Genomic DNA, 18090 nt, shown 5'->3' with positions numbered 1-18090 from the left:
ATGTGATTATATGTGTGCGTCTTTTGTTTTCTCCGTTGAACAACAGTGGAAGAGCTGTATGTACATGCTTGAGCCGAGTTTTTGGAACATGGGAGGAAGAGTCAAACCCTGAAACGCACAAGTAATTTATCTTGATTATTAAATCACAAATGACTTTCCGTTGAGCTCGGCAATGATGAATGTTATCAATGAGCTTTTATTGGAATTAAGAGTTTCATTCATTCATTTTCCGATTGGCCACAAGGATCATAGGAGGTGCTGGAGACTATCCCACTAGAACAGGGGCAGGCAAACCGGTCCACGAGGGCTGCTGTGGGTGCAGGTTTTTGTTCCAACCGATCTCCAGCACAGAAACTTTGACCAATGTGATTTCGTCAGAAAACAAGAAGCACCCGACTGCAATCCACTGATTGCACTTGTATTGCTATGCTCTCCAGCTTGTAGGACACTAGATTGGTGAATAGGTGTCATCTTTATGGGTTCGGAATGAAAACCCGCCCCCACTGCGGCCCTTTGTGGAATGGTTTCATTCATTCAACTAGCCTACCATGCATGTTTTTGTGATGAGGGAGGAAACTGTGGTACCTGGAGAAAACCTACACATGTCCGGGGAGAACATGCAAACTCCACAGAGGAAGGTCGGAACTCACCGGGGATTCAACACTTGATTTCAGAAGTCTGAGGTAGACGTCCACTGGAATTAAGAGTTTGTCCCTAACATATGTATGTATTATAAAAAAAGACTAATTATGTATTTTAGCCACTCGATGCAGTGCCTATATATACTACTATTATCGTAGTATATATAAACACTGCATCATTGAGTGACTAAAATACATAATTAGTCTTTTTTTTTTAATAATACATACATATGTTAGGGACAAACTCTTAATAGTAGTACTATATAGTATATAGAATATTAGCAGAGTGTTGAGCAGGTCTGAGTCATCACCCATGCACGAGCAGTCTTCCAATGTCCGCCTGTCCCTGAAGGCGGCGCCGACCGGCCCATGCTGTGTGTGTTCGCGATTCTCCCGGGAGACTCAGCCGAGAGATGAACTAGGACAAGCGGATCATGGCGGCACCTTTGGGCCAGGACTGCCTGCCCGAAAACTGGACGTACGGCGTGTGCGGGGACGGGAGGGTCTTCTTCATCGAGTGAGTGAGCGCCATTCCGTGCCTTTTTTCGCTCCTCGTTCGAGTGCAACAGGTGTTTATTATCCCCTCTCCCTCTCCCCCTTCTCATCCCCCGCACTCGCGCGTCCATCCACCCCTCTCTTGTGCGCGCGTGTGTCCGGTGGACAAGCGATCATACGAGGGAGACCACCTGGCTGCACCCCCGTTCCGCCGAACCGGTCAACTCGGGACATATGATCCGTTCAGGTAAGCTAGCAAAGCGGCAACCTCGGCGGTTTTAGCCCCGGTTTGTCTGGTTAAATTCGACACGACTGTGCGTCTAACTTTCCAGTTTTTGTTTTCTCTCGGTTTTTTTTTGCTAGACCTGCCCAAAGGATGGGAGGAAGGCTTCACGGATGAAGGAGCGAGCTACTTTATCGAGTAAGTGTCGAATAAGTTTGTGTAGGCGTCACCTGCGTCAAGTTAGCGTAACGCTTATGAAGTCATGGCTGCCGATCGCCGGTTAAGCCACAAGTACATTTACTGCTTTTGCTACAGGGATATTTCTTTAGGTACACCCATGCAATATGTTCATTTTAATATGCAATTTCTTCCGCATATATTTTTTAAAATGTTATCTTTGAACATTTTCTTTTTTTTCTAATTTATTTTTCTATTCAACTTAATTTTCTATAAACAATTTGTTTTGGCATTTGTTTTCTATGTCATGTACAGTGTTTTTCTATATTTTTGCTATATAATCTTTTTTTCCTTTTCTCCAGCTAATGTTTTATAGTATGTTTTCATCCTATATTCAAACAACAAACAATAGTCATTGGTTGTTAAATGTTAGCACTTTGCAGATTCTTGGTCATAACCTGTCAGCAATAACAACAAATATGTGGGACTGTAGAATATTTATAACATATCTCTTCGCTAATATAATACTAGATGCACCTGCAAGTAAGTATTTGCATTTCGTGTGTGTGCACTGCAATGTAATGCAAAACGCATTCAATGTTTTCAGAAAACGTATGACAAGTCCTTGTAAAATTGGTATTGTTTACACATTTGGGTGCAAGTCTAGTACTTAATGCCTTAAGTGTGATTAGTTAAATTTGATGGACCCTCACCCCATTTTGTTCAAAGATACGAATGTCGGATCCTTGGTGAGTCCAGGTATTCCTGGTGTTGTATCACTTCTGTGCACATATTTGTGAAATCAATGAACTGACTGCCAGGATTCTCAATGCTGTCAGAAAGAGCAAGTTACTTTGCGCTGATAAACGCAGTGACACAATTTTTGTCTGGCTGTGGGCTATTTTCTGACACATTTTTCCTGCCGGGCAAAAATTGCTTTGCCTAGACTTGATGAATACCGCTCAGACTTGTGGACTCAATGTGTTGTATCTGGACTGTATGACAACCTTCGTGGACCCCTTGCACAAACATACCTCTGCGTGCTGTGTGGGTGTCGTTAGTTATTGGTCAGGATGTTTGATTTAGATTCCAACAATATTATCGTGTGTTGTAGTTTCTAGATGTGGAGACGTGCTTGCCCCTTAACACTCAGCCCCTCTCTGGGGGGGGGTTCTGCTTAGGGACAGGAAGGGTGACGATGGGCAGAGAGAAACCTGATAACATGCAAAGTGAAAGAGGGGTTTTGTCCCTGTGGCCTTCATCACTTTTCTGTCCTATGTACAATGAATGAACTCGGGTTTTCTATAGTGAGTGATGAAAACGTAAATATTACTTTGTAAATCAAGTTTCAACTTCAACTTAAACTGCTACTTTGAAGGCAAAAGTTATTGTTTTTGCTGTTGAAGCAATAGTACACAGAGTAAACCCTCAAACCAGGGTTACGGTTGGGCTAGTGGTTTTCTTGGATTAAGGGAGCGAGACAGAAGTGTGGGCCCAAATGCAAAGGGGTAATACAGGGTGGCTTGTGCAACTGTAAAGTATATATTCAAGAAAAGGATAAACAGAATGGAAAATGAATGATGTGATTGAATGAACATACTTTACCGTACATCATGAGTTTGAGTGCTGGCCTTATTCCACATTTCGTTTCTGGTTCATCCTGCTAAGAAACACAAACAAGGTGAAAACCTTGAAAGTGCGGTGATGCGAAACACTCACTGATGCTATCAAGAGGCTGTGTCAATGAGGCTAGTCTCAATCATTTTATATCAAGTCACAATTGTGTGTGGCCCCTTGTCCAAATCGTGTAGATGTGCAGTTCTGGGACACTTTGAACTCACGTCTTTTATATTGGATGAAGGTTACTTAGATTTGTTCTGCACTGTAGTACTTCAAACACCACATGGAATTGCACAATACCATCAAAACATAATGTATGACCAATAATGCAATGAGACTCAAGTTTTAGCGAGCCGTTAAAACACAAATTGATCCGTGTTTCTCGGTGTGCAGTGGCCCTTAAATGAAATGCCTGCTTTTGTTCAAATGAAGAGGAGGGTTTGTTTGCAAGACAATTGTCGACAACTCCTTTTTTTTTTGTGTTGCTTGTGGGTGCTCAACTCTTCTTGTATTTAAGGCTGGATGAGAGAAAGTAAAAAGTTAAAGCCCAAGGACAACATCAAGGATTAAACATTGTATGTGTTGCAGTTTTAAAATGAGTGATGAAATCTTTTTAAAACATGTTATTGGTCACACTTTTCCCTCCTGGCTCATCTGACAGACTTTGAACTGCCATAGTTAATTAATAACCAGGTTCGCTGTATGTCAGGTACCCAAAAGGATAAACAGCGTGGATCATTAATCGATTTTACTAGTTAACAATTCTAGAAAGGACATGCATTTTTTTCTTCGTTTGAAAATGAATTACAGAGGAACTTACACTAAAGACATTTAAGATCACACCTATGTGTAATTCACTCATGAATAAACGTAACATGGATTTTTCTGGATTGGGGGGAGAAAACCTGACAACATGCAAAAGTTTCTAAGGATATCAATACTCGGATCTCCTCACTATGAAGCAGACATGCTCTCCACTACCCCGCCATGCTGCCTTCTAGTGGAACTGGAGCATAATCTGTTCAGTCATGCTGCAACACATTTCTCAGTAAGTAAAGGAAAGGCAGCATGGTGAGGTAAGGGGTAAGCATGACTGTCTTGAACACGGTGGTTGTGCCCCCTACGGCAGGAACATTTTTTTAATCTCAGAAAGCTCCTTGATAAAATCCAGAAAACATAAAACAATGTAAATGTCGGACGTCTCAAAAGTTAGATGAGGCGATGAGTCACAGTTGATTCGCTGTGTTCACTTTGAAGCCTTGAAGCAGCACCGTTGGCTAATGATTTGTCGATAGCTGTGTATGAATTTGTGTGTGTGTGCATTTATCTGTGGTTGGATTGTGGTTCTGTCTCAAAAAGGTCAGGTCAGTCTGGCACAAGATGTATCGTGCACCAGATATCGGAAGGTATTAGAATTTCTCTACTCAAAAAGTAGAACAACTTTCAATAAAAGCTTTACAGAGCATTCTGCCACCTTTTCTTGGATTTTAAATATGGACTCCAATGAACCTAATTGAGATGCAACTAGGCTAATTAGAAAAATTAGCGAGGAAATTGCCATGAAGGAACAGTCTCTCTAAACAGAAGTGTTATTTTTGGAGAATGTTTTTAGGTGTTTCAGTGCCCCATGTTCATTTGTATGTGTGCTTGTGTCAGTGTGTGGATGTGAGTGTGTTTTTTTAAGTTGCCCTGAAAATAAAATGTCCTGAATATTCAACCTGGCCCTCAGGCAACAGGATTAATCCTCACAATCTCACAGAGAATCTGAAATAAACGCAGGGAGGTTGCCTGCTGGTTATTCAGGCTATAGTATGATCGGTTGTAATGGGGTTCCAATAGCTCCTGGTATAAAATATTCTTTTAGGGAAAAGCATGGATGTGTAGGAAGTTATCGTGTTAAACTCATTTTAGTTCAGGGGACAAAGTAATGGCAGTGTTTGTCTCAAATTGGCCATACTGGTTTACATGTAGCCTATATATAGTATGTATATATATACATATATATATATATATATATATATATATATATATATATATATATATATATATATATATATATATATATATATATATGCTGTACTGTATATATAGATTTGCCAAAACAATAATAAATAAATCATTTTAAATTAGTACAAATGTTTCCGGCGATCTAGAATTCATGACAAATTGACTGAATTTTTGACACAAAATGACTCAAATGTCTGCCTACATCATACAAACAAAAGTAGCAATGTTTGCTTGGACTACACTTTCAATAGACGATGCAAGATATGTCCTCAAAGTAGCAAAACTCCCCCAAAATAAAAGCTGCATAATATATTCCCTATATCTTTTAAGGACATACTACATTTACAGCAAATGCAAAATAGAAACAAACTAGCTGTTAATATAATAACCACCTTGTATCTTGCCATTAGAAGATAGCACATATCTAAAAAAGAAAACAAAAACAATCTGAATAAACAATATTCTGGAGAACAGTTTGCAATTTCCAACTCTTAGCATGCCTCAAATTAGCTGGTTCATCTCTTTAAAGAATGGTAATAGAATTTCAACAAACACGCTAGTTCTACACTGGACTGTCTGACCTTTGTGCCGCTTATGGCTTGGAATAAAATGTCAATGCTGCATGTCGGTTTGTACACTGGCATTGCTTTCATGCACCAGTCCAAATGTCAACATGTTTTTGTGCGTGACAAGTACAGAACATCTGTGTCTGCTTACCTGCAACACAAATATAAAAAATAGACAATGCAGTATGTGCGCAATTTCCTCTTATAGTAGTTCTAGCTTTTCAGACAACATCACCACGACGGCAGTTAAACGACAAGCTAAATTCTTATGGTAACATTCCTGGAAAACAAAATGAAGCCCCTTTCAATTCAGAATCAAACACCAGCATTTACAAAGACACAGGTGGGAAAATGCAAAGGAAAGCAGGGAGTTGATTAACCGATAGAACAAGGGAACAGAACATGAAACAAGAAAGGACCTGTTAGTAAGGCTACCATTTCCTCTGGGTAAAAACATGGAGAAGCTTTATTTGTCTGGGGCTGGAAATTGCGGTGGGTGTCCATCTGTGCCCGACCCGGAGCAAAGGAGGGCTTGCACAATAGAGTGATTGAGGGACAAACAACAAGACGGTTGAGCCCATGTCAACGTGGGCCTGCTTGTCGGATACAATCGGCCTTGTGTCAGCCGAAAGACCAGAGCGGGGTTGCCAGGTCACCAAAACATTAGTTGGACGTGGCTGTTAGAAAGCCATGACATGTATAGCGCCGAGGTTTTTGCAATGTCCTTACTCATCTAACATTGAGGTACCGTAGAAAAGATGGGCAGCTGCTGCAGCCGAAAGCCAACCTATGAGGCAGGAGTCCAATTGGTTCCTGTCAAACGTCATGTTATCTTTAATATACCGGCCGAGGGGGTGACCAATCTTGATCGTCTTGAACATGCTGCTAGGAATCTGCCATTTCAGTCAAGGTGGGCTAAATTCAATGTTCTTTGTGTCTGATTTATTGGTAACATTGTGAGCCTCATTTCCAAGCACGTTAATATTTACAGGATCGCTACGGGTGCTTGATATCCTTAAAAATGCTTGTATTTTAATGTTGTGTTTTCCCCGGTTTAAAAAACACTTGAATTTTGCACTTAAAAGTGGTTGCGGGTGTTGCGCAGCACCCTGTCTGAAAATACACAGGAAGGAAAATAAACAACGTTTTAAATAATATCTGACGTTACATAGACATTAGAGGTCTTTAAAAAGCTACAATGTTTTTTGATACATTTTGGAGTTATCGCTAAATCCCCTCAGAGATATTCAGGAATGAAAAACAGGCTTGTGTTTTACAAAAAATGTAAATCCGGTGCAATGTAAAATATTTAACATCCCACAGGCCTGCAGAAACAATTACTACTACATATTTTTAGCATCTGTTTGCATCCATTTGAATGGTATCTGCTTTACAACTCTACTATTACTCAATTAGTGAGATCTAAATGTGACAGCTGTGCCATTAAATACTTGGGTGTTATCCACTGTGCAATACATCCACACGACACCTGTGAGTCAATTTGTCGCCTAGTATATCAAAATATGTTGACGTGAGGGAGAATCAAAGCCAACTGTTCTCTTTCAATATCACCTTAGATTGGAAGTAAGGCTGCCGATTGCCAAAAGGAACAATTACAATTAGTTTAGAAATCCAAAGCTGTGTTTTAGTTGCAAGCAAAAATCACTTGATGACTTTAGATTGTTATGAAACCTACAGAAAGAGATAATGAATTTGGTTATTCTTATGTTTGTTTTCTAGATGACTCAAGAAGTAAAAAAAATGAATAATTATCAAACTTGGAACATATATTTGCAATGCATTACATTTTGAAGTAATGAGGTTACAGGTTAGAGGTCAAGGAAAGTAATTTTGCAATAACCCAAGAATGAATTAAGGGATTATTATCAAACTTGCAAGGTCTGTTTGTATTGGCTACTGAGGTCTAAGGTTACAGAGGTCAGAAAATTAATTTTACGATAACTTATTCATATAATGGGAGTTCCCAAAAATGGCGATTCTTTGAATTTGGCTGCTTCACTGGAAATTTGCTCACTCTGAGCGCCTCTAGTTATTGTTAGCTTGCATAGTTTTCAGTTTTTGATTTCCTGCAATGTTTGCAATGCTGTCTGTATTTGGTTAAAAATCCTTCCAGATAAAATTAACAAAAATGAAAGCCCAGTCTCTTTGCTTTGGAATGGTTAGATTTTGTTCAAACAAAATACAATGTACTAGAGCTTGCAAATACAACATAGATATTTACCAAATTTATTTATTGAAATAAATATTATTTATCTATTATTTATCTATTTTACTCAAAAACGAGTGACTTTTGAGCTAATGTAATATTGTGCATACTGGAGTGTAAATAAGTTGCAGCGGGCTTCACAGAACAAGAAGTTTGACCAGTCTTTAGTTCTGGCTGTTTGTCCCTGGCGGTTGGATAGATAGACGGACGGAAGGGAGGCGGAGCTCTGCCGTTTGTGTCCCAGAGATTTAGTCAATTATTTAGGAGGGTGACGAAGCAGCAATGGTCGCTTAATGAGACTCCTTTAATAATTGCCGCCAAGCTGCCTGGTAGTTCATCACGTTTCCACCCCAGTCCACCCAGCATTTAAATTACCAGGGGAATATGGATTTCATCAACAGAGCAGTGGAGGTTTTCACTTGCTTACCTTCATCTCTAATATAGATTTTCCTCATGCACGTTGCTGCGTTATTGACAAAAAGGCACCATAATTAACCGCTCCAATTGTTGAGCACATTTTTTAAGTGCAGCTACCTAATGTGGGTACCGAGTACTGTTCGGACCATGTTTGACGATGTTCCAGACATGCTGACGTACAATCAATTTTGTCTGCTGTCTGCTTTGTATTCAGATGTATTTTTGTGAGTGCGACAAAATGACGGGAGTGAATAAAAAGCTGTCCATCAGAGGAGTAAAAGGGTTGTTGCGACGATGAACTAAATGGGAGACTGATGGAGCCAATTAGTTGTGTTTCCACGTGTTGGCAACTCCCATACCTAGTATTGCTGCTCATACAGCATTTATTTACACAACGACATACGAGTGGAGTCTTTTTGTATTGGGTTAGGACAGGACAGAAATCATTATTAAGAACTGATGTGACCTGTTTTTTTCTTCTTTTTTATCTCCCATTTATGAGAAGAGTTATAGTTGCTTCTATAGATGTTTTTTTTTTCAGTTAAAAGTTGTCCAAGTTGACGTAGTCAGTATTTCAGTTCATAATTTTTCTTTTTTTTTAATCCCAATATTGGTGGGGTAACAACACCCTAAATGTCGTCTGGATTTGTAAGAACATTTGATAAATGCTCGTAAAGGCTATTCTTTTGAGGGCTGAATCTACATTTTACATCATACCGATGAAATTATCTAATTACGACAAAAACGCCAGCATTGCAAGCTTATCTGTCGCGTCCATTTGCGTAAATTGCGGCGGCTCGATGTACATCCTAGTCAGTCCTCCTTTCTAACATTCAATTGCTATTTACTGTCGCTAGAGACCAATTTGCTGCCTGCTGAATTGTTATTAGTTTTGCTCTGTCTCTGCAGAGCAGACTTGGCTGCCATATCACGAGGGCCTCATCAAATTGTGTGCATGAAAGTGGGAATGGGAGATTCAGTAGAGTCACAGGTGGCACGGCTACTTTTCTATTGGACACAGGTGTACGGGTGTGTTGTGTGGTCAAGGAGTTATTCATTATTTTTGGAGCTGTGACATGGAGAGGAGCTTGTTGTGTGAAAAAGAAAAAAAACTTGGCTAGGTTTGCTAAATTATTGTGTTGTTAGCATTTTATATTATTATGCAGAAATAAAAAAAACTATCAAAATGCAGACTAGATACTAATCCTAAATTTCATGAGTCAAAACACACTAGTCAAATTCTTAAAATGTATGTAATATAATTATTCAAAAATTGGCTCTTTTCCCGCATGCATGGGCGTTATAGTAAAGTGTCATTTAAAATTTAATTGTAAAAAATAACTTAAAAAACAAATGTACATTTTTTGATGGATGAACCATGGAGAAAAAGAAATATAAAAAAAACATAGAAGACGTTCACAAGTGAACCAAATAAAGTGTTTAATAACACTATCTGCAGACGAATTGAAACACTCCTAATATTCCATTCACGACGGATGCTAAACTATGCTAATGGGACCCGTTCTGAATTATCTCCTACATATTTCTTCATCAGAAAATTAGGTAAGTTAGACATTTTGCCCTGAGGTATGAGAATCTCATTTGGAGTCTGGTTCTTCAACACTTGCTGATCAGATACAAGCTGAAACTGCTGATCGGGAAAGAACTGGACCCAATAATAAAACAAGAGCTAAAAAGCTCCTAAGTCTCCATGACCTTTAACAGGATAAGCGGTACGGATGATGAATGGCCAAATTTTATAATTTCATTAATCAATCTGACATATTACATCCACATTTGCCAACAAATTTGGTTCACTGCTGTCCCCATCATAATTTGCTGGTAAAAGATTATTTTGATCTGGTTTCACGGGGAGTAACAGACCGCCTTCCTCTCTTGGGCTATTAATAGAATGAAATTGCATTGATCATCAGGTTCTCCTCAGGAATGAGTATCACTAGGCAGCGATGGACGGAGAGGAAATGAGTAAAGTGTGAATGGTCATTTATATTTGACAAAAAAGTGGGTGCAGCCAACACGCAACGAAATTGAAAGCAAGAACTATAGTTTGACACAATCATCAACCCAAACGAGCCCAGGGAGAACATGCAAACTCCACAGGGTGAGGACCTACCTGGGGTCAAGCAGTCGACCCCGGAACAGTGAGGCCAATGCGCTAACCAGTCGATAAAATTGTTTTATTCCGATCAAATAATATACAAACAATTAAACATAACATATATACGCATAGAATTGTTTGTAAATTATTTGTTCTTGAATATAAAAAAATGACACTGGAAAAAAGATGAAGCACAGTTGGTGATTGGATAGGATCTGAGATAACTATACCTGAGAAACTGTCAAGTTGAAATGTTCGGAAGACAATGTTCGTGAAAAAGTGAGAGCAGCTTTTAATGGCTTGGACACACAAGGGAGTGATCGTGAGTGTATTAGTAAAAGGGGGCCTAAAGATGGCAAGAAATGGAGAGGAAGACCAAGAGAAAGAGGATGGATGTAGATAGGGAAGACTTTCGGGCAGAGAAGATAGCCACAGAACAAGAGAAAGAAGAAGCAGCATGGACTGTAATGATCTTCGGGGTGACCTTCAGTCTGGAGGTGTTACGAGGGATCGGGACTGGGATGTTGAGATGCGATGGGGCCACAAGCCGAGCCACCGGCTTACTCGTGCTCTTGCTGCGTCAAGCTTTCTGGATGATAGACTGCGTTCCCCTGTGCTTTCTAACTCCGATTTGATGCAGTCACAATTACATTTACAGCGAAAAACAAACAGTAGGAGCGGACGAGCCTCCACCTCGCGCACCTTATCTTTTCTTTTCATCCGTTTCAACCCCTCGTCTTGCTGCTTCCTCCCATCTGACAATTGCTTCCTCTTTATGTTCTGGGTGACTGTGATTTAACAAGCCAATTATAGCAGACATTTTCAAGCCCCTGCAGGCTGCATGACTATATTCACCCCAGGTAGAAATTCTCTGGCTGCCTCTCAACAGAGATGAAGTATAGCCTTTACAAATGGTATAGGAAACATTTCTCTCTCAATTTTGGAACCACTTTATCCTCTCTAGGGTCGCGACAGGTGCTGGAGCCTATCCCAGCTGACTTCGGGCCAAAGTCGGGAGACACCCTGAATTGGTGGCCAGCCAAACGCAGGGCACAAAGAGACAAACAACCATTCACGCTCACACTCTTACCTAGGGTCAATTTAGAATGTCCAACCAGCCTAGCATGCATGCCTTTGGAATGTGGGAGGAAACCGGAGTACCCGGAGAAAACCCAAGCAGGCCCGGGGGAAAACATGTGGACCGACCTGGATTTCAACCCAGGTCTCCCATTGTGAGGCCGATATGCTAACAACTCACCATTGGAAACAACTCACTATAGGAAAACTTTGGGCCACAAATGTTATTTAAAAAAAAAAAAAAAAAAAAAGTAAAAATGCATTATTTAACAAATTAAAAAAGACATTTTATTTTCAATGTATAGAAAAAGAATTGTTCGTTTTTAAATATGAACTCAAACGGCCATTCGAAAGAGTGAGTTTCACAGTTTCAAAGTAGGTTTTTAAACCAGGTTTAGGGTTTCAAACTCAGTTTAGGGTTTCCAACTAGGGTACTGCTAAACCGTAATGTTTACAGATTTACAACCTAGTAACACTGTGGAGAAGGTAAAGTGGATTGGACGTGTATTGCTGTCGATAGCAACAAATCAGAGAATCTTGCGCACAATCACCAGTGTACATATGGCTGTTGGGAAATAAATTGAGCAGTTTATTGGTTGGTGAAGCAGCTGTGAGTATGTCACCTATCTCTTGCCAGAACTAGCAGAGTCGACCTTGAAGCAAGGTCCATTTAGTCCAATCCAGGAGCGCTCCACATCTGGATTTGGCTCACTAGCCACCTGCTACATGCTTAATTGGAAGATGCTACATTTCTTTCATCTCCAGTAATTTTATGAGGTTTCACTCCTTCTGTGAACATTGTACTTGTATACCCAATCGTTTTGCCTTTGATAGAAAATGAGTTAAAATGCTATTCAACATATTGATTCAAGTCCAAGAAACACATTTATTTTCAGAAACAAAATTAAACGAAAAATAACTTTATGCAAGTGTTTACTGGCGCAATTAATGGTGGCTTAGATATGGGCTTTTAATTACGATTTGGGAATAGGGAGTAAAAGTTGAAGTCCAGTCCAGTCCAATCAACACAAACATCATTTTTCTGGTGGATTACGAATGGAATATTAAAGAGCGTGAAGGGAAATAAACTGAAAACACTACTGCGGGAGTTTAAGTTGACCAAGGGAGAATGCCCGCTGGCACATTTAAACTGGCTTTTAGTCACTGCTCGAAAAATGCTTTGGAAATGATGAGGAAGATGAAATACACAGCTGGAGATTCAGAGCTGAGGTGTTCCATTTGCAGTGCGTAGAAACAGAATATAGTGGTATTTCAACTTGGGCGTTATTATGAGCATTCTTTGAGCTAAATTAAAAGGAAAAAAACCATTAATGCACTGAAATACTACTGTATGTTGTAAAAGTAGTCACATTCCTTGATGATTTTGAATAGTACAAACAATTCAAGGCAATGTTGCGGGCCACGACTCATTGTCTGATTATTAAATCATTTTAAGTTTGAAAACATTTTTAAATCTCTTGAATGGTCTCCTCTCAGCCTCTTCCTGGGGGAGCGGCATTTTGTCACCTGAGGAATGAAAGGATCTATTTAAGGATTTATATTAAATAATAATGAGTCGTAGGAGTTAGTTTGCATTTAGTTGAGTCACAAATTGATCTCTGTAGATATGTGAAAAGCGAGCTGTATTTTTGTGGATACAGACGCTCCCCTACTTACGAACGAGTTAGGTTCCGAGCGATTGTTCATAAGTTGAATTTGTTCGTAAGTTGCTCAGTGCTATATTTTGTATTATGATTTATGTTTAAGGCCTATATAAGTATATTGAAGGTTTATATAAGTGCATTTGTATGTTTAAGGCTTGTATAAGTAACACGCATTGGTTTGTACTGAAAAAAACATTCAATAAAATGGAGAGAATACATACAGTACTCTATACATACATTAGAGAGAGAGAGCGATAGAGAGAGAGATTTACTAGAAACTGGCCAAAAGAAGCTATCTAATGACGATTGCAGTTTTCTTTTTTTTCATCATAAAGGATGCGGTAGCACTGTATGGCATCATTCAATTGATTTGCAAACTTTGTGCAACGTTCAATATTTGGGTCCTGCTGCTCGATCTTTATGTTTATAAATGGTACTGACGGTCGAACGATTCAAGTTGTATTCCCGTGCAACGCTCACCACTTTCTCACGCGTATCAAGCTTCGTTATTATTGCCACTCATTTCAAATGAAATGGCTTGCCTCTTCCTTGCTCCTCCCTCACTAGAAGCCTTTCGCTTTTCACCAACCATATTGAATAATGGATGCACGAGATATTTAATGATAAAAATGAAAAAGGTTCTTTGCGCACTGGAGATACGGTCACGCACTTCCGCACTACAACGAACTGGGCAGAGGAAGGTGGATGCTGGGTGAGCTGAGCTCTCACAGCGCCAGGCGTCTGTATTAGCGGCGGAAAGAAGCACTACTCGGAAAAAGGCGCGCAATACAAAATCGAATTTACGAACATTTTTTGACATAAACGCAATTTGGAGACATGTTCGTATGTACCGTTGTTCGTAACTCGAATGTTCGTAAGTAGGGGAGCGTCTGTATTCTAAATAGTAGGATTTTGGAGATTCCAGGATTTCCTTGGGAGAGACAATTGGAGCATTAGAGACAATTAGAGCATTATTTTTGTTGTTGTCCTGTGAAATTAATCTACCTTGGCTCAAAAAATGTTGGGAATCCCTGCAGTAGATCACTTAGCTACCCATGATATTTTTTCTTGGTTTGAACTCCAATGAAATAAAAATTTCTTTGACTAAAAATCACTAAATAAGACGTGAAATGTCTGCTGAGCAAGGATTTGGAGGTGATGTTTCTATTCTTTGGACACTTTGCTGAGATGACGTAAGCTTGACAAGAAAGGATGAGCTCAGGTGTTTGCGCTCAGGTGTCAGATGACACCTGAGTCACGGTTTGATTGGGCATGCAAACATTGGCATGTATGCTTTCACTTCTCTCTATTTCTCTTTCTTTCTTTCTTTCTTTATTTATTTCTATCGTCCTTTCCCTCCCACAGCGGTGTGCATCCTGTCAGTTTTGCACGAGGCAGGAATAGGAAGTCAGCCCCGCTCTATTTACCTCCCTCTCTCTTTCTCTCCACTTCCCGCCTCTCCTCTGACTACAGTCGCTTGCTGCTCTTTTTTGTGAGGCGGGAAAGCTGACAGAGAACCAGCGGTCTGCTCTTGCTCTGGTGCCGGGCATCCCAAAAGACCAATCTAATGTGGAATTGGGATGAATTTGCGACGTCTCTGAACTTTGGAGGAGCTAAAAGGATGTCTGAGGATCGTCGTCAGGCGGGGGCTGACCTTAAAAACAGCTGTTCTGTCTGATTATTCCCCAGAGCCTCAGGGAGGAGGCGGGTGAATGTCTGACCCTCAACGGGATCACAAGGGGAGCCTGTGATGTCACTCCTCACCTAGGGCGCTTTTCTAGCACTCTGCTGAGTTACTTGTTGGTTTGTCCTGAAAACAGTAGCGGGAGGGAGGGACTTCTATTCCAGGTGCGCAACACTGTGGTCCCGTCTGACCCGGGGGACGTTGATTAATGTGAGATCACCGAAATAGAAACGGCACTTTTGGACTGGTAGGGAAATATAAGAGAATCGCCATGTGGAATCAGTCACGATACTGCAATCACATACCCCAGCCCGGATATCCCTTCTACCACGCTCCTTGCAGGTACGCAACCTATATACCGATGTTCCAAAATAGGTTTCTTAAGAAAGCAGTGTTGATTGATGGTGTGCATTTCCATTGGTTTGTTCGGAATGCTTTTCAATGGTTTAAAGACTAGAAAAGTTACTCAAATCTCTTCATGGCAGCATATCTCAGTTGACCGAGTAGTTGTTTATCGCAACTAGTATTATATGTTCAATTTTGACACCCCCTGGAAAAATTTCTACATTATTTCAAATTTTCAGTTAAGAAGGTGGGACTTAAAGAATTAATACACTTAGTGTCCACCATCTTGAGACACATATATATTATACATATATAGATTTATATATGTATGTATTAATATATGCATGACGTTTGTACTGAAAACCTGATTAGCTGGAATGTGAACTTCAAGTGTGTGTTGCCGTTCCTCAGCAATCAGAGCTATGCGTTTGGACGTTTCAAGATGGGAGCAGTTTTAAATTGGCATAAAGCAGACATAAGTTTCTTAATTTATTAAATTTGATCCTTTAAATAATGTCAATGATGTATTTTGAAGATCGATCGGTTCCTGGATTTTTGTGTGAACTATCTATGCCTTCAAGCAAATAAACACAACAATGCTTGTGTCAATATGTAATCTTTATTTATTTATTTGCTGTTGTTGTCCATAACCATTCGATCATTTAAATTCATCATAAAGGTTCACTAGGTCATTTTGCGATGTTTGTGGTCAAACTGGTTATTCTGGGCCTGTTAATTGAGTACTAGGTTTTAACCGAAATACCAAACTGGTTTTACCTGTGGCAGAAGTTGACTAATAGGGCACGTTTAATTATTCTTCTCGTGCCATGCTGTTGCCTCAGCTGTTAATGTCAACAAAAGTAGAAAAGCCATCAATGACCAAAGCCGTATATAGCGAAATATTAAGTAGAATTTTAATGAAATAGCTGATTGATATTATCTCTCAAGATGATATTTTTTTAATTTTTTTTAATTTTTTTAAAGGTCTCTGCTCTTATTTGTGGCTAACAAAGTACGTAGGTGGCATTGGTATTTGCTTTGGAACAGAATAATTTAGATATAACATGACAATCAGCTCAGACTGCAAGGCAGGTTATATCATCTGGCAAGTTTTTCCTCATCTAAATAAACCCCCAAAACAACAAAATTGTTATTCTTAACTCCCACGTTTAATGAGTCATCATTGGTTTGGTGCACCTGTAGAGTACACGGCTTCATTCAACCTAAAATTTGAAGTAGTCAATTGGGATGTGTCTACTGCTCATTCATTTATTTTCTTTTGATTTTGTTATCTTCAACTGACACTTTTATGTCGTCAAGGCTCACTTATTGATTTTTTAAATCCGGCTTGATTGTTCATTCTTCCCTGAGAGAATTTCTGCTCACATTGAATTTATTCCAGTTGTAAATTTTTTTTGATTAAAAAAAAGGTACGAGACAAAAATTCAAAGTACAAAGCAAAACAAAACAAAAAAACAACAGTTTTGGTAATGTGCATGTTTGAGAGTAGGAACAATATAAAGTTTTCCATTCCCAACCCTCCAATTTCATCCTAAATTAATCAACAGTTACATTACTATTTTGATAAAACTTGGATAATATATAATAAACAGGTTGTAAATTCACAGATTGCAATTCCATGATTTATTATTCTAATCCCATTCTACTATAGGCTTTCCATAACAATCACTTACATTTTACTAGGGACACTGTATAATGAAAATACATATTTTTACATGTGAAAAGGCAGACCTTGTCAAATCTTGGTGCCTGAAATTGGATTTGTGTTAAATTATGTGACTCGAGTCACCCAGTTCTGCCACTTAGGTTGCAAGCCATCCAGCTGCCATCTCTGGCTGATGTGTGTTGGAGAAAGTTTTAACATTCCCAGCACAGTGGCGGTGCTGGTTAATCATTATCTCACCTGTCAGAGGTGACTATCAGACTCCAGTCGCCCACATTCTTTCGTCACTCTAATCCACAGTCGCATCAAAAGTAGTCCCTGCGAAAGTAGTCCAGACTCTGACGCTCGCTTCACTAATCCAGAATAAGACGACAGGGTCAATCTAGCGTGGAGGTGAGTGTCAAAGTTTGTGTGTGTGTGTGTGTGTGTGTGTGTGTGTGTGTGTGTGACTGGATATGTACCAAGTGATTCTGTAGGTCAAAAGTTGTGACACAGATTTAACAGGCATGGACTCTGTCATTGTAGCTCCGTAGTGTTTATTTAGTTCTCGTTTGTCATTTGGGGCTCAGTCTTTTCATTTATTCTGCTTTTAAACTAGGACTTCATATTAAAGTTTTGTTTTCATTTCATCTATTTTCATACATTTTAATGGTAACCGTAAAGCACCAGATTTTCTTTGGAGGTGAATGCTACTCTACGAATTAACTTTGACAATGAGTGAAAGTTCTGAGAGATATCCGCAGGTCATTAGGCATCATATTAATAAAGATATTAGACTAGAATTGGTTACAAATTCACTTTAATAAAGTATTGATCAAGGATGTTATTTTATGTTTGTAGACTTTTTGGAGGGAAAGCCTTTCGCAACAAAATGAGGAAAAAAAGTGAAACCCTAAATACTTTAAAGATCAATGATTCATTCATTTTGTCATGAAAAGGCTACCAGATTCATGATTCTCTCAAATATTTACAATATGTGCTTGCCTCTTTGTGCCATATCCCGTTGAGTGATGTGTCGGAAGGACAAAACTATTTTCAGTGTCGACTCATTTAACACCATTGCTGCTGCAGTCATCCCCGGTAGGAAATAAATATATTTTTAAAAGGAAAGCATGGGATGTTTGGTGCTTGATCATGCCTGGAG

General features: G+C 39.4%; 1 protein-coding gene and 1 long non-coding RNA gene across 9 annotated transcripts in view; one reads left to right on the top strand and one right to left on the bottom strand.

The window, feature by feature from the left end:
- The first annotated feature begins 967 nt into the window (after positions 1-967).
- LOC144071546 (pleckstrin homology domain-containing family A member 7-like) overlaps positions 968-18090 on the top strand; it is a 52324-nt gene continuing 35201 nt past the window's right edge. For 4 of the 8 annotated variants that reach the window (XM_077596758.1, XM_077596751.1, XM_077596754.1 and 1 more), the window contains exons 1-3: positions 994-1158; positions 1307-1383; positions 1500-1557. In XM_077596758.1, coding sequence (XP_077452884.1) covers positions 1076-1158; positions 1307-1383; positions 1500-1557 — 218 coding nt within the window. In that variant the 5' untranslated portion in view covers positions 994-1075. Of the gene's footprint in view, positions 1159-1306; positions 1384-1499; positions 1558-6428; positions 6640-14593; positions 15260-17262; positions 17340-18090 lie in introns of those variants that run through there. The other 4 variants (XM_077596749.1, XM_077596752.1, XM_077596753.1 and 1 more) reach the window with 4 other exon arrangements.
- On the bottom strand, positions 12436-17289 carry LOC144071555 (uncharacterized). The gene is made up of 2 exons (XR_013299661.1): positions 17187-17289; positions 12436-13096 (listed from the first exon to the last, which is right to left on the bottom strand). It is a non-coding gene; the product is annotated as an uncharacterized LOC144071555 (long non-coding RNA).

Source organism: Stigmatopora argus, chromosome 3 (assembly GCF_051989625.1).
Source record: "Stigmatopora argus isolate UIUO_Sarg chromosome 3, RoL_Sarg_1.0, whole genome shotgun sequence".
In the NCBI taxonomy this organism is placed as follows: Eukaryota; Metazoa; Chordata; class Actinopteri; order Syngnathiformes; family Syngnathidae; genus Stigmatopora; species Stigmatopora argus.
The sequence above is the reverse complement of the archived record's forward strand: the minus strand, read 5'-3'. Positions and strand labels throughout refer to the sequence as shown.